A 17,730-nucleotide genomic window follows, 5' to 3' on the forward strand; every position below is an offset into this window, starting at 1 on the left:
TTTGCGGTATGCACGATACATGACAGGGGGTCACATAGAAATATGTAAGACTGCATAGCGTCCAACTAGCAAAATTGAGGCATAGACAGTATATTAAATAGGCTGAAGTTGAGGTTGGGAAGGGAAGGGAAGTTGACTTGTCCCCCTGACTCCTCCTCAATCTTGAAGGTCAGGCAGGCTGCAGTGACAGGAGTGCAAGACAAGCACAACATTGTATTTTGACACTGATAAGTGTCCTACACTGTAAGTAAATCAACTGTTCATAACTGTCATTTCTCAGTCCATATGAAGTTAAGCCTGTTATCCTGAAAATCTGCAGCCCAGTGCTCCAAAAACTCGCACTCTGGAGGTGGAGTTCAGTTAAATTTACGACATGCAAGCTGTAATTTCACTTATCAAAAAACAGCAAACTTATGTCGAGTGCATGAGCATGCAAGAGCCCTGCAGGACGAAAAAAATTATAAGCAGTAGTCATTTGTGAAACGTGGCGCTGCCATCATTTGTGATGAGTCTAGGACGTGCACCCCTGAGTAGGGCTGCAACATTTATTTTCATTCTCAATTAATCTGCCAATCGTTTCCTCCATTACTTGATTAATTGTTTTAAAATGTTGCAAAAATGTTGATCACCGTTTCCCAAAGACCAAGGTGACGCCCTCAAATGTCTTTTTTGTTCATAACCCAAAGACAGATGCAGTTTACCGCCATAGAGAGGTGATTTTCGAACCGGAGTCTGGGGAACAAACCGGGGTCTTTGAGTGGGTCTAGAAATAACCTTCAGCTTCCCAGCATTCAGATCATGCACAGCACATCCATGTGGCAAGACAAAAGTGGGTCTATGGAAGGGAGTGAGTGAGTGGAAGAGTGAGAACTTGGCCTTGGACAGAGTCATGGATGACCCTGATGAAGCCCACAGTGTTGCCGGAGTTTTGACCTCTCAGACCTTTTCCCTTCTCCACGTACCTTGGAAGTTCTGCTGAAAACCTCTGCTCTGCTCCCCCAGTTCTTGCAGCCAGTCTGGTTCATTAAATTAAGTGCAGTTTCTAAGTTTCTATCAGTAAACCTGCACACAACAAATATGTGAAATGGCTATTATGTCAAACAATTGGGCTCACTGAATCCTCAAGAGGCCCAGCTTTCCAGTCAGACAGAATTTATGATACCCCAGTATGTAGAAATATTCAAATAGAATAAGCAAAAATAACATATTAATAATGCATGCAAAAAAAAAAAAAAACTGCATGGCTTTTGCCCCAAACTGCATGGGATTAGCATAAACTCAGCATGTCTGTTAAGCTGAGCTCTCGATAGAAACTATTTTCACTCATATATCTTGAGGTGAAAGGTCAAGGGAATAACTGCACCACTTTTTCCCCTTTCTTATATCTAGTTTCATATACCAGTATCTTCACTCCAGCTTTAAAACTGCTCTCTGAGAGAGAGATACCAGTCGGGAACTCGGACCCAGTGGAGTTAAGGAGGTTAAACTAAAAGTGTTGCTGGGGTTTTGAACTCACACAGATACTGGGTTACTGTAATAAATTTATTTTAATTATTGCATACTGTACAGTGTCTGCACAGTGACTTACAAGAGAGTCAATTGTTTTATTTAAGTGTAGCAGGTAAGGAATCCCCAGACCTACTTTTGAGGCAGAAATTCACATTTGAGATACTAACTCATCATTTTGGGAAAGTTTCTCATAATAATGACTTTACTGGATCTTAACTGTTTCATCTCATTGGCAGAAATAAGCTTTCACAGAGAGAGAGGCAGAGCAGTGGAGATGAGACGACATGTAGTATGTAGTGTGAACCACAGGACTGTAGTTTAACAACTTCATGATCAAAGGAAGTTTAGATTAAGTCGACACCTCCGCCCACATTCACACCCTCGCTCTCTGAGCGCTCTGTCTGTTGCTGTGAGTCTGCATCAGTTTTAAACAGCCTGGTGGTTTTCCAGTGGTTCGTATCAGGCTCAAAATCTGCAGGAAGCAGCGTTTCACCTGATGTTGCCCAATCAGAATCTTAACAAAAGTTTAAAAAGCCATATTAACAGGAAAGAGGGGAAACATTTAGGCGTCTGCGGTCACAGGGTTTATAATTCTTTGAGGGGCATAAGGCCAAACTGAGTGGGCTCAGCAGTCATGGATGTCATGGCCGCTGTGAAAGTCCTGCCCTGGCCTGCTCTTACAGGCATGTCTTTGATTCTTTCAGAAACCCAGCTTTCTTTCTATTCTACCTTTGATTATACTGGGACCAAATGAATAAAGTATTAGGAAATTGCACCCACTTCATGCAAGATAAAGAAAAAAATGAGCTGAAATGTCACATTTAACTCTGACTCTCCATCTGTGTTAATGACTGAATTTTAATTTCTGAGTGAACTAATCCCTTTAAAAAGCCCTGTGGTTTTCTAGTGGTTCACATCAGGCTCCAAATCTAACCCACCACAGATTATTTGTGCAGCATTTCACCTGATGTTGCCCAATCAGAATCTTAACAAAAGACAGTGGTGTTTAAATTCTGTATTAAAGAGGCAGAGGAGAAGCGTTTGGGTGGAACATCAAGGCGCCTGTGGCCACAGGGCTTATAATTATTTGAGGGGCATGAGGCCAAACTGAGTGGGCTCAGCAGCCATGGATGTCGTGGCCGCTGTGCAAGTCCTGCCCTGGTCCCCCCTCTGAGAAGCATGCTTTTGATTCTTTTGGAAATCCAGCTTTCTTTCTATTCTTCCTTTGATTATTCTTGGTTCAAATGAATAAAATACTATGAAACTGCAAAATGGGAAAAAAAAGGGCTGAAATGTCACATTTAACCCTGACAAACAAAACTCACACAAAGAGAATAAAGCGCCAGGCGGATTGCATTAAACTGCATTGAGTATGAATTCAGTAAATACAACGATTCAGTTCAAAGTGCATCATCTACCACCATCCCCTGAGCCTGCCATTATGATAGCAGCCATGGATGTATGAGCTCTTTATCGTACAAGCACTGACGCTATGGGCCGTGTGCTATAAGCACAGTAAGGGAACTATTGTTATTCAAATTGGAGCATGAATCCTCCTCAGTGCTGTTAACTGCGAGAGAAAGACACCAGGCATCTTGATTCCTTTGTAAGCGGAGTGCAAACGGGAGGACATGTGGGTGGATGAATAACACCAGCTGTCTCCGATTACAAACAGGATGCGTCAGCTGCTAACAGCAACTAAACATCCACTCGGTTTCAAAAATCAAGACAGTGAGGTAACTTTAAGCAGTTCTCCAGATTCCTCATTCTGGACTCAATGTTTGCAGGTCCAGCCTGTTGATATGTGGGAATTAAAACGCGCAGCAGAGAATTAAAGTGAGCAGGTGTCTGAAGTATCTTACCTCGTGCTAATTACATATGATACTATTTATTATTTAATTAAAGCAGAAGTTTCAAAGTTTGGTGAGCCTCAAGACAACTGGGCGCCCTAAACATCCCTCATCACTCCCCCACTACCACCTAAAATTTTGAGTTGTATGAGTTTTTGTCTGTTTGTTCACAGATTTTCACCAGAGGCCAAATATCTATGGATGGTAGAAGAGAGTGTCAGAGTTTCATGAGTGTACGAAGCATATTGATGGGACATTCTGAGACTTACTCCCTGTTTTGACTGCAAGTGACTCAGACACATTTTTTTCTGTTGCATGTCTCACATACTAGAAATTTTCTCATTTTACTCAGTGCAGCTGTCTGCACCGGCTGCATCTGGCAGGTGTAAGTGTGACCTAAAGCATTTATTTAGGCTTCAAAACTAATTTTTAGACAACACGATTGCAAATGCAAGACTGGTGCCTAGCTAAAGGCATGGAAACCTTATTTTATCAACAGCAGCAGGAGGGCAAGACATGGTAAATTCTTGTAATTTTTTGTACTGTCTTCATGGGCAAACTGTATATTTACTGCCACTAGACAACATCACTACTAAATTTTAATCCCTGTGCTCTGACAACCAGCACCTGTCTGCTCTGTCTATTCTTTTTTCCCCTCACCATATGCATTGTGTTGGTGGAAAAATAGATCATGGATATTCACTCATATCAAAGTCTGGCTGCTCATTTGCTGCTGGACACTTTGAAATGAATGGATAATATGGATCCTATATAGACAGACATGTCAGTGTGCCGTGAACAAGTCATGTGATCATGACACTGATGTGACCCATAATTTTTAATTCAGTCAGGACCACTTTAGTCAAAGTAAACTTTAACTTCCATTTGCAGGAAACTATATTTGGCAGTCTGGCTCTCTTTGGGTCTCCCTGGCTTCCATGTGTATATGTAGAGAGCCTAACACAGGGGGTACAGAGCAGAGCAAGCATCAGTGACAACAGAAATGACATTAAGTCAGACATGGCATAGAAAGGAGGAGCTTGGGTTGAGGTGGGTTGCACAGCGGCTTGCAGTGAAGGGAGGCAGGTGAAAGCACATCAGCGTTCCCCCATTTCCCATCCACTGGGTCCTCAGCCACAGACCAGAACAGTCAAAGTGGACACTGCAGAATCCTAAACCATCACCACCAACACCGGAGCTCCAGGAGGTTGTGTCCCGAGGCCCCCCCCGTTTACCCTTTACACCAACGACTGTATCAGCCCTCCCTAATGACAATAACACTGTTTTTGGTTATTAAGACTTCATCTCCCACTTCACACAATTATGCACAGACAATTACCTGCAGCTCAATGTATCTAAAACAAACTTCCAGCCCACAACTCCACCCAAATCAATAATGACACTGTTGAGATGGTGGAGAAAAAAAAAAAAAAAACACACCACTGACATCTGTAAATGTTCCACTAAAGACTTTCCACCATTTGCAAACTCAAAGGACTTTCTGTTGACCCCCACCTTCTGTTGCTACTGTACAAAAGCATTTTCAATCCATTCTCCCCTCGACAGGAACAAACCCTTATAGATCACATATGAAGCCTCCAAAATCATTGATCTCCCCACCCCTAACCTCTCAGACCTCAAGAGTAAAGCCATCGCATGCATAGCACACACCATAGCACATGACCCCAGCACCCCCTGCTTTCATCTGCCTGTAGACACAGATCACTGACTTGGAGATGGGTAAGCTATGGTAGATGTTGTTCCCTCTGCCACAGTGTCCCTAAACACAACACGCTGGTTACTACTGGGTGCTGAGGTGCTTTGTGACCTGTGTACAAGTGTGAATGGAGATCTTTGCATGTATGTTGTGCTGCCTTATGTATATATGTATCTGATCTAAGGTGCTGAACAGACTGTGGCAACAAATTTCCTTGTATAAGGGCAATAAAGAATCTATCAATTTGGCGGTTTGGGGAATATATACAGTAGTGATGCATGGGTCAGGATTTTTTCAAACACGCACACAACCACCCCGTTAAAAGAGCAAATCTGTATGGTCCGATCTGCAAAAATATGTGTTAATCAACGACCTGAACCCGACCTGACCCTCAAATCGTCAACTTTATGCATTAGAGTAACACAATATTCAGGACTGAGTGTTGCGGCGCTCTCCAAGGGGCTGATCCTGCTGCTGGGAGCAGCCAAAGCTGTCAGAATGCTCTCTTCCTCCCCCGCCCATAGCAGTGGGAAGACCTGGGTTAAATAAACAGATGGATTTTTCCAAACAGTGTTTTTTATCGTCGAATAACAGCAAAAACAAGTAACCCTTCATTTAAGACATGAACTCTGTCTCTCGCAAACTCTAACGATGCATCCTTCACATCTTTACCGAGAATTTTAATATAGTAGCAGTCTGCATGTGTAAGTCTATGTCTGCCTTTTTAGCATAGTGTTTGGCTGCACTGTGTAAAAACAGAAAGGAGTCCGCAGTTCCAGGATTTCACTTATTTCAAGGCACAAACTAACAGAGCTGTAAAGCGTGCACTGTATGTGCTGGATTGCACAACGCTACTTGTTGCTCAAACCTGCCTGTTTATGTGTTTGAAAGAGAGAAAGTGACAAAATGACGACAGTAAAACTGCTTCTATAAGTCATTAAAATCTTACTCAGAATGCTGCTTTGTCACGTGACCTGTCCAGCCGAACCCGTGATATTTTCTAGTAAGCCGACCCAAACCCGCCCAACCTGCGGGTTACATGTAAACACGTAAATACTCTTTTTAGCTCCTTTCTCGCTCTCTCTCCAAATTTCAGACAACACCAGTTAGTCGAAAAACAAACAGATCCAACTCTGAAATTGCATTTTATGATTGAGCCAACAAAACCATACTTAATGTATATTGAATGCAGCTGTAATCTTTTGACCAGCGACCAAAACTGTTCTGCCCCCTGAATGCGAGCGCACCCTGTCATGTTTGCAAACAAGAAACCCATCTATAAGCCTGCCATCGGTCGGTTGTTTCAGTCAGCATCGTGACATGAGCTATCTGCGTCCCCCCCCCCCCCCCCCCCAAGTCCCCCGAGTCGCTAACGGTACATACACAAACAAGCTAGCAGCTGTTACCTTTTCTTTTGCAGGGATTTAGCCGTTTTAATGCCAGGGCTCGTCTCCCGACGTGCAAATGTTCCACCAAAACAAGTTTCCCCTCTAACACTGACTTACATGATTGTGACTGGTCTGGCTATGTGAAACTAGCTACTAGCAGTTCCTGTTTTTAATGTATGAATGTACAGACAACTATCACTAAGATTACTTTGATACTGAAGAGAACCTAAAAATGTAATGGTTCTCTTTCAAAAAGATTATTAATGGACCTTTATTTGTGGCAGATGTCAATCATAATGGCATGCTCAGGAAGTGCAAGTCACACCGAAACTAAAAATGTGCCCATCATGTCTGTGCAGTTAGATTTAACTGCATTATGATTCAGAGAAAGTGTGTGTTTTTTGACTAAAACTGCAGAAATCAGGCACTAAGGTTTTTAAAGTACCTTAACTGCCCCCATGAGCTGTGTCTCACAGCCAGAGCTGCTGCTGAAACTGCTGACTGTGCTGATAAGCGGCCTAATCAGATGGCCAAACTACAATAACTTATTGTTGTTTTAGATCACCAACACTTTTCGCCTGACGCATGCTCTTCGCTTCACATCGCTCCCTCTGCTTCCCCCCCTGAGACGACCACCTCATAGTTTGGAAACCTCTGACTTGGAGAAAACACAGCTATTGATATTTTCATCTGTTTATATTCCTGACTCCTGTGTTGACAGCTGTATTTGCTGTGATGTGGGTGTATTCGGGCTGCAACTAATGATGCAACTTTCCATTGTCGATTATGTTTTTGATTAATCGATAACTTGTATTGTCTATAAAATGTCAGAAAATGATGAAAAATGTTTATCAGTGTTGCCAAAATGTCTTACATATTCAGACTACCATCATAAAGGAGTAAAGAAATCAGAAAATATTCACATTTAAGATGCTGGAATCAGAAAATGTATTCAAACCAATGAATCCATCAGCAAAACAGCTGCTAATTAATTCAATAATTGATTAGTAACTGATTAATCATTGCAGGTATAATGTGATCTTGGTCAAGTCAGAAGCAGACTGCTTGAGACAGAAATGTCAGGTGATTGCATGCTGCTGCTGGGTGCATTTACATGCACAACAATAGTCTATGGCAAGATTTTGTTAATTCCCTCCATCTTCTAATCAAAATAAGGGTCTTCTAAAAGTAATTTACACAGTCGTTTGGCCAAAACAAGCCCAACTCTGATTAAAATGTATTTTTTTGAGTCACAGGAGAGGTTGACCCCGATGATGTGCTCGTGCACAACATCTGCAGGGCATCTATTAAACTACTGTCATGCTGAACCACTCACCTGGATAATAAAGTGTGTGACACAGTGAACAAAGTCAACAGCAGAGGGGATGATCACTTGTTACCTAAAGATCTCACTGATCAAACTCCCAAATAAATCCACTTCACCTCCAGTTACTGTTTGACAATGAATGAACCTAATCTGCTTTTTGCAAACAACATATATAAACATTAATTATCTAGATTTGATTCACCGCCAAAAGTTTCATCCACAACCATAATCACCTGCTGACAGGCCATCATATTTATGCAATATTTAAAATACTTTAACTGCTTTAACTTGCCATTAGAGAGCTTTCTGTCTTCTCTACTTTTAGCATTTTTCTGCACTGTAGATTAACTACAGAGACATGGAATTATATGAAAATATGTAATAAACAAAATATGTGGAAAGAAGGCCAAATATGTTTTTGCTTTTTAAGACTGTAAAATATTAAAGCTTGCACACTGTCTTCTGCACTTGCAATAAAAAATGTTAAATCTTTGCAGTCAATCCAAGGTCTCTTACGCACTTGATGACGTACAAGTGTGCAAAAGTGTTTTGCTCTTTGATCTTTTAGATTCTTCAAAGTTGCTTTGAATAGAGCTTTGCACACTGTTGGTATCATCTGAATTATAAAAAATAAAGAAAAAAATATTAAATGAGAAGTGTGTCCAAACTTCTGACTGGCGCTGTATATAAGCTAAATATCGCTCTTTCTGAAGTAACCAGACTCTGTTACCAAAAACAGTAATTCCACCTCGTAGAACACAAGAGCTGCTGGTCTACCACTGCCTCGATCAGTTAGTTTGTTTGTATTATTGTGGGAATCCAAACCAGTTTCTTAAAACACCAAAATCACACAATAACACAAAAAAACTAGCCAAGAGAGACAGCATTAGTTCAGAACACCCTGAATTCTGTGAGGTAAAATTACTGCTTTTGCTAAAGGAGTCTGGTTGCTTTGGAGAGAATGATATCTAGTTTATATAACAGTGGTTTTGTGTTACAAAAGGCTGTCTGATGACAAGGAAAAGTGTGGAAAATATTCTAAATATAGCGCACATGTAAAATGATTTTAATAAGTCAATCATTCAATCACACTTCAAATACGCTTAACTATCCCTTTAAATGATTAAAACATAGAAACCTGGTTTCAGGCATTTGCTGAAATATAATCATAATAATAATAATTTAACTCATTTATGAAACAAAGTTCACTGATATCAAGCTCAGAAACTGTTGGTTCAACCTGAGGAGCGAGGTCTGGAATAAAGTTTATTTTATACTGCAGATTGCCTTACATCTAGTACCACATCTGAATCTTTCTCGCCCATCTTCCTTGTTTTTCAGTCTGTTTCTACCCAGGATTTACCCTGAGAATACTCGTCAAATCCTTTAAATTGCCTCTTCTTAGGCTTCAGGGTCCGATGGGAGCCTCTTTTATAGAAAGCAGCGATAAGCAGATGGCTGGGGAGGCTCCTGTCAAGGCTGATGTAGCAGAGCAGTTGTGGAAAGCCTGTTTGAAGCGTGGTCCTCCTTCACAGAAAAGTGGAAGTGTTGACCTTTTGGCGCTCTAACCCTTTACGGTCCTTGTACGATAAAAACCTGAAAAGCTCTCAGCTATATCTGAAATTCATTTCTGTTGGAGTAACAAGGTTTCTGTGATGTCACACGAGCACGAAAGCTCTCTACTCACCGAGCATGATGAGGGTGGTCGTCCCTTGTTCGTTTCCAGTAGGGTAGGTGGCGTACTCGCAGGTGTAGCGGCCGGCGTCGGACATCCTTAGGTTAGAAATCCTAATGGACGGGTTCTCCAGAGTGTTGTGGAGGAACACAACTCGGTCCTTGAAGGACAAGTTGGGGAAACTTTGTCCGTACATAGGGTGGTAAACAGCAATGTTGTCCCTCTGTCCATCGATGGGTTCCCATATCCATGATACCTGGTAAGAACAGAGTTTGTGAAAAAACAGTACTTATTGTTTGCTCAGTGTATTTTAGAAGTCTTTATTGAAAAAGTCTAGGATTCCAGTATGCAGAAGTCTTACTTTTAATTCAAAGCCAGTGCCAACAAATTTAAGTTTGTCCCCTGAGCAAAACATTTCCCTTTGCTGAAGGGTTCACTTAGGAGAGTTGCATAAAGTCTCTAAGGTTGTCCCTTTGCCTGTTCAGACAGAAGGCTTTCACAGCAGTTACTGTTAAAATACAGCACATGTGCATTCCAGTTACCATGGTTACACTTTACTCAGCATCCTTTAATTTGTACATTTTTCCACTCATACACACCATACAGCTCTGACTTTACTCATTCACACACCCCATAACATTTAATTTGGCTTTCTTATTTGGTTGATTTGATTAATTAAAACATCCTTTGTTAAACCACTTGAGCCAGGTCCTAACAGTCACATCATTAGTTAGCTTATGTTAGCAAAATGCTAAATAACTACCTAGCTGATGATTAATGTAGACTGGCTAGCTAGTTGGTTAACATTTTGCTAACATTAGCTATCAGCTTTAATGAGCAAGCTAACTTGCTAGCTAACAATTGATGGAGCCTAGCTCAGCCATCTAGCAGTCAGCTAGTGTTTTGCTAACATTAGCTAACTTGGATGTGACTAGTTATTACTGTTTGGTTCCATTCTGTGCCTAACAATGCAGAGACAAAGGAGTGAATGAACTAAAAGACAACTTTAATAAACTTACTGGCAGACGGAACACAACATAAGAAAAGTCAGCTGGGAAGTCAAGGTAAAGAAACAAACTCAACAGCCAAACAAGGAGCCAAAAAACACAAAGAATAATCCAGAATGAGTCTGGGAACAATGGAAACACCAAGGAGCAAACACAGATGACCTGAGAGCTGAACAGAGGAACACAAAGTGTCTATAGACACAGAGGACTAATCAGGGCAGGTGGAACTAATCAGGAAATCAAAAGGGTGGGAAAACAGACAGACAGGTAATCAAGTGAGCAAAGACACATAAGGGAAGACTTCAAAATAAAACAGGAAGTGACCAGACAACATTTACAGGCTCAGCAACATCTTTTAACCATCTGCAAAACTTGGTTTTCTTTTCAACGTAGATGAGTCGAGCACAGGAAACAGGAAGAGAAGAAGTTGACTGAGGTTCCAAAAGTACACGTACTATCATGTTTGTTGATACTGAAGAAAACTCAAGTAAAGATCATGTTTGTAGCCTTGTTATCATGTCCATCTGGTGTTTTTCATGTGTTACATACATGTACATACATATCAGGAGCGAAATAAGCAGTCTGAACAGTTCTTGTTTTGAAACTGCAGTCTCAAATAAACAGATTCAGTCAGGCAGGGTATATGATGTCACAAACCAAAGGAACCAATCCCGTTAATCGAGGAGCTGGCTCTATACATATCGCTGACATCAGCATCTGGTTCCAAGACCTGTGAATCATACTTCATTTGAAACAGTGTGTATGAAGACTGTGTGTTCAGATTTGACTGAGTTGCGACGCAGAGAAGATGGGGTGGTAATTTTAGCAAACTGCGGCAATCAGGCCCTAAAGGTTTTGAAGCACCTTATTTGCGGTGTGGGTGTCAGTCACAGCCGGGTGCTGCAGGTCCAACTGTTGACCATGTCGGCAAGTGAGCCACATCAGCCGCCAGACTACAATATTTAACTTTGTATTGTTTTCAGAACACCAGTAATGCTCCTGCTCCTTTCTCCTCACATTAAAAAAACAGACCATTTAATAATAACCTGCAAAATTTAATAAAAAAAAATCATCACATTCTCATAATTTCTGGCAGTTCTCCGAATGAGAACTGAAATCTGTGTTGTTCTATCTTCATTGAAACCTGAAATAATTGCACCTATAGTTGCTAAATGTCAAACTCAATTAAAGTTGTTTGAGAAAGGAGGCAAGAATCTACTGCAAGATGAAATTAAAGGTCTCTCAGACTTACAAACGCTCTCTCAAGTATTCTGTTGCCATTTTAAAGAACATAACTTAAGTGTTCTCGCAGGCTTTTCTTCTTAAGGTTTCTGATATGTGGAAGATATTGATATCTGTTTTGACGATACAAGAGCCTACCGCAAGGGGAGACGACTGTGATGTCATACCACATCGATTTTCTTTTCTCTGCAGTGTTCAAAGTGACAGTGTTAAATACAAACCGCTGGCTAAAGTGGTAGGACAGGGAATAAAGTTCATCAATACACTTTTAAGTTTATGACACCAAGAGGAAAGGGGGAGAGATGGCAGAGAAGGTTGAAGGTTGCAAAAGGGAAGACGGATTGTAACCCAGACTTCAGCATGAGCCGGTGGAGGAGACTCCCTCGTTAGCTGTAGATATGATAGAGGGTAATTTAGCCCGTCTGCAACTTCAGTTTTGATATTTGAACAAATTGCCTATTGATTCCATCCACAATTCAGAGGGGGAACAGATCACACCAGGATAAAATTCAGCTAGCAAACTGCTCGTAGCGTTTTGGTTCAGCCTGCTCGGTGTGTGATGGTGTATTAGAGCTGCTCTGGTGATGCGTTGTCATCTGGGGTTTGAATAAAAAAACAAAAAAGAAAACTGACTTCCAAATAGTCAGAAGTTCTCAGGTAAGATCAGTCAAAATGTGACAGCTTAAAGGAGAAATCTGTAATATATCTAATGTAATAAATCATAAAATTACTGCGATGTGTCATCAGAGATCAAGGAAACATGCTAAGCTGAAACACTAACGGTACAGCTGCAGCATCCTTCAAAATTTCTATTTTTTTTTTCCAGAATAACTGTTTTGTACGTCCAGTTCAGATCAATCTGACGACAAATTGATGCCGAATGTCCGCCGACTGATTGTCTGTTTATGAGTTGTAAGAAACCTTTAATTATCTTGTAGAAGGAGTAGACAGAGACAGACAAGTGACAGTTATAAACAGCTGATTAACTTACAGTGTAGGACGTGTCCTCATTTGTTTTTTGTCAGTTTGCATGCTGGGAAGAAGGTGGCAAGGTGGAGACAACTCACCTCAACCACAGATCCTATATTTAACAAGATTACAACCTATTTAATATACAGAGTTTGGTTCCAACTCTCTGTTTCTGCACACACGGTGCCAACATATTGCTCCTTTAATGTTGTTAGAGGGCACCTTAGGAGAGCCATTTCCCCTGTTCTTATGTTTGTGCTAAGCTAAGCTAAATTCTGATCACTCCCAACGTCTAAAGGATTCATTGGCGGCTTCACCAGACGACTTAATTTTCCAAAACTGGCGATCTGACAAGGACAGCCACTTTGTGCAATGACTGGCCAGTTATGCAGAGGTGAATGATGAAGGTACACAGCTGCTTTATGCTGTATGAAAGGCTTCTCCTTCGGCTGGAGAAATCCCTGCAGCACCTGAAGGCACCAGGACATGCTGATAAAACTGCAGCCTCAAAGAAATGCAACACAGCCCTATTATGCAGGGAGATTTACTGTATTTGCCTTCATTAAATCACCTGAAAACAACACCAGGTTGATACAGTATAACTAGTCTTCATTAGACTGGTCAGTTTCCTGCTTTTTTATTAAAGAGAAGTCTGGTTACCAGGGATCACCTCTTTTACGACTTTCTTTTTTATCATTGAAACAAATCGCAGTAAAAACGCTGTTGTGTAACATTAATTATGTGATCATTTATGAGCTGAGACATAGACATTAGAATTATTGCTAAATAGCAACAGCTTAATGTGATCATCACAAAATCCGTTCATTTTTTATTTAGATCCTTAGGCCTTTGTTAAATACTCGACTCTTGATTGGTCGATTGCAGCATTCTAAGGTCTGTTATTCCTGTATAACTGGGTTTATATGAAGAACAGACTGTTGTCATGGACACAGTTCTGATCATAGACTCTGGAGGAACAATAAAATTATTCCTATTATTATTCCTAAATCACCAAAATCATTTTAAAATGATTACTTTGTGTCAAATTATCAAATTCTTTTGGTACATAACCATGTAAGAAGCTGGATAATGTACAGTGAGCAGGTCAGTATCGCAAAATAAAGCCATAAAATCATTTTAAAATTAATATTTTGTGTCACATACATAAACCTAAATGTATAAATAAATAAATATAGGTAATATACATAAATAAACACAAATGTGAGCCAAACTTTTTTTTTTTTTGGTAAGTAACCATGTAATAATCTGGATAATGTGCAGTGAGCAGATTGTGAAATAAATTCTGACAGGATGATGCAGGACTCAAACGTGTAGCATGAAAAATCATACAAATCTATCTTTGGCGCAGATTTAAGGCGACGTGTGTTCATGTCGTGACTCTCTGAACCACTCAGACGTGTTGGCCTTTATTAGGATGTTCAAATTTCAAGCGAGGGTGCAAAATATTAAACTCAAAGTGCAATACACGCGTATGCACGATTATTTTATAATAAAGTTTCCAGGAAGAAAACAAAGCGGGTGTGACTGGCACACCTGTTGCCGGCCCACTACATTAAAGGGGATAGTTCACCCAAAAATGAAAATTCAGTCATTCAAAACAGTGGAAACCAGTGTGGCAGAATCTACCAAACAATGTGAGTGAACGGTGAACAGTTTTCAAATGTAAAAACAGCTGAAAATAAATACTGCTTGTCTGGCATGAGCCAAGTCTTCTTGGATTCTGCAGCACTGTTTTCCGGTGAAACTCCAGCAGTGTTCTGTGGACTAAAAAACTAAACCCGATCTTCAGTCGGCATGACGGTGAGCAGATAATGACTGATTTTTCATTTTTGGGTGAACTTTCCCTTTAGGTTTGCAAAAGAGTTTTGAAGAGTCAAAAAGCGCCGCGACTAGAAAGTAGTGTGACATCTTCCCCCTCAAACCAGACAGACATCTGTGACATATTCTACAAATACAAACACCGGATCTGTAGTGACAGGTGTTGTGTAGCTGGTATGTTGTTGATATGAGTGTCAACAGTTCATTTTCGCTGTCTATTTTTGCTGACAACCCCACATGTCACACAGAATAAAAAGGTGCGATGCTGAATCTCCAGATGATGGGATTTTTATGCGGATAAACAAGTGCAACACCTTTCTGACAAGCTGTAAATGAACAGTTATCCAATATTCAAGCATGTACAGTAACTGTTTCCCTCTGCTTCCATGTTTTTGCTACGCCGACCAAAACACCTACTGATAGTCAGTAAATAACTAACATGTAAATTAAGAGCTTGTTAAGCCACAATAGATGAGCTTCACTTGAAATTTAGAGCAAATCTTCAGGAAATCAGAATATTAATAAGCTTTTCTGCACATTAGAAGTTTGGGCATTGAGATAAACAGCCTTTAAACCACTGAAGAGGGTTCGATGATGTGACTTTTCCACTTTAGCCAAGCGTGAAGACTTTTTTGCACTTTGTTTATTTTATGCAGGTGAATGGAAATGCACTTGTAAGTCTTTAAAATACACAATAAGGGAGTTTAGTTAGACCTAATGTGGTGCTTTCCCAGTGCTTTGAGTATTCAGAGTTTTCATTTAACAAGACGTTTAATTTCTTTGTTTGCTCATGCATATTTTTGCCTGCACGAGTAAAATGTTGTGAAAGAGAGACTGACATTTTTGACCTCTGAATATCTTCTCTCTCTTCTAATGAATTCACTCCATTAGGTAATACTACCATGTCAGTTACTTTTACATTCTGAGCTCCGGTGCCTCCGGAGCTGCCGAGCTTCATCTTCCTACCTGTGTGAGTTTGGTTTTGCCTCCCCCGTCGATGAATTGACAGCGGAGATCAACAGACTCTGTGGGATACGCCTCCAGCTCCTCCTCCACTCGCACTTTCTGAGCCCCGGTACCTGGAGGAGACGAAAAGGAGACAGAGAGGGTGATTATACATCATCCACACAACCAATATCATTTGAATAATTTAACATGTTTGTTTGGGTTTGAAACTAAAATAAATATCACTTCATTATGAATCTGGTGTTATTTCAGTGAAGCTGTGATTGATTTTTCCCTTCTGTTCATTTTGTTTGTGTCAGAAAGAAACATCGACCCTCTTAATGTGTTCTGGACAGAGGTGACAAAAGTCCACACTATCTGTACTCCAGTAGACGTACAGATACATTTTCTGGTACAAGTAGAAGCACTGATCCTGCTTCCGTACTAAAGTAAAAGTGAAAAACTACAGGCGCCGAAATGTACTCAAAGTATAAAAGTAAAAAGTTTCCCTCTGAAGGACGTTTCTACGTCCTGTTTCTCTGCAAAGCTAAAGGAACCTCAGCTTTACTCAGAGAGTCTCCCTCACCGTCTGCTTCGACTTGTTATTTCTTTTACGTTGTTTTTCATCTTTTCGTCTTTTACGTTTTTAACGTCTTGTTAAAAAATTTACGTTGTTTTTCATCTTGTTACGTCTTTTTGTCTTGTCATGTAATTCACATAGCTTTTTTGGTCTTATGTCTTTTTCATCTTGTTTTGTCTTTTTCTATTGTTACATGTTTTACGTTTTTTTTTCATCTTGATACGTGTTTTTGTCTTATTACATTGTTTCTCATCTTGTTAAGTCTTTTTATCTTATTACATACTTTATATTGTTTTCCATCTTGTTACATTTTTATTATTATTTCATTATTTTTCATTTTTGTCATAGTACGTCCTTTACAGTTTATTATGTTGTTTTTAGTCTTGTTATGTCTTTTATGTCGTTACATCTTTTACATAGTTTTTTGTCATTTATGTTGTTTTTTGTTTCTTCCTATCTTTTCTTTTACCTTTTTTTCCATCTTAGTATTTTTTTTTGTCTTGATACATATTTTAAATTGTTTTTTTTTTCCCTTGCCAGGTCATTATTGTCTTGTCTTACATTTTTTAAATCTCATGTCTTTTACATTATTTTTTTTGTTGTTGTATTACATCCGTTACATCTTGTTATGTTGTTTTCAGTCTTGTTGCGTCTTTTTCGTCTTGTCAGTCTGCTGTGCTCGATGTGGACCGATGGATACACCAAGAAACTGACTTTTCTATGCAATGCTGCCTCAATCATTTAGGTTGATTTCAGTCTTGATGTTGGGAAGGTGGCAAACAATGACAAAAAATAAAAATAATCAATAATTCCCCTCAGATGGATTAAAAGTAATGAGCCTGTTTTGAAAACGTAAGAAACAGAAATTACAGATATTTCCGTTAAAATGTAAGGAGTATTTGTTTTTAGTTACTTCCCAGTTACTTAATGAGGGAAACAGAAATACAACAAGGATGAATTAAAGAAATTAGATACTAGTTCATTCAAGAGAAATATAGTTTTAAAAACATCTGAATCATGAGCCTTTGATAACAAGCCTGAGGCAGAGTCTCAGCCGGCTTCCTTCAGTTAGGCTCTCCTCATTACAGTAACAGCTCGTCTACCAGGAGGCATCGCTAGGGGGCGAGCCTTCAGCAGCTCGAGCACGGCTTCTCCGCTCTGCTTGAAATTCAGATGGAGACACCTGTAACTCTTTGCTTCAGCATGAATAACAGCGTCGAGGGAGCGGCGCCGGTCAGCCGGGCCACCGCAGGTTCATTGAAAACAAGCCGTGAGAGCCGCCCCGTCCATTCCAACTTAAACAGAGATGAAAGGGGGGACGGTTAGAGCCGAGCGGTGTCTCCACACCGTGCGGCACCCGCTGACCTGCAGGGCTGTTTGAGAATACTGAGTTTAAATTGGACGTGTGGAACGACTTCTCTCAACATTCGTCTGTGACCGTCTGACTCAACTGTGTGCAGCCGCCTGCCGCTGCTGCCGAGGCCCAAATCATGAGCCTCTTTTGAACCTACGCTGGGAAAAAAAATGTCACTGTGCGGCTGTGATACCCTGTTTTATTTTTACAAAGAATCAAGTGTTGCTACCGATTCTGTCAGGTCTCTGCGTTCAAATACACTCCGCAGGAGAGCCAGGCTTGCTCTGAATTTCAGATGGATTTGACAAATAAAACTGATGTACCAGAA

The 17,730-nt window shown here is 40.3% G+C and overlaps 1 protein-coding gene across 3 annotated transcripts in view; it reads right to left on the bottom strand.

Moving 5' to 3' along the window:
* The window catches only part of pvrl2l (PVR cell adhesion molecule related 2 like), a 477,835-nt gene that overhangs the window by 265,209 nt on the left and 194,896 nt on the right, over positions 1–17,730 (bottom strand). For all 3 annotated transcript variants that reach the window (XM_084739745.1, XM_084739744.1, XM_084739743.1), the window contains exons 2-3: positions 15,490–15,602; positions 9,479–9,722 (exon numbers count right to left, since the gene is read on the bottom strand). In XM_084739745.1, the coding sequence (XP_084595871.1) occupies positions 9,479–9,722; positions 15,490–15,602 (357 nt within the window). The remainder of the gene's footprint in view (positions 1–9,478; positions 9,723–15,489; positions 15,603–17,730) is intronic.

This window comes from Lutjanus erythropterus, chromosome 16 (assembly GCF_056507025.1).
Source record: "Lutjanus erythropterus isolate fLutEry1 chromosome 16, fLutEry1.hap2, whole genome shotgun sequence".
Classification (NCBI taxonomy): domain Eukaryota; kingdom Metazoa; phylum Chordata; class Actinopteri; order Lutjaniformes; family Lutjanidae; genus Lutjanus; species Lutjanus erythropterus.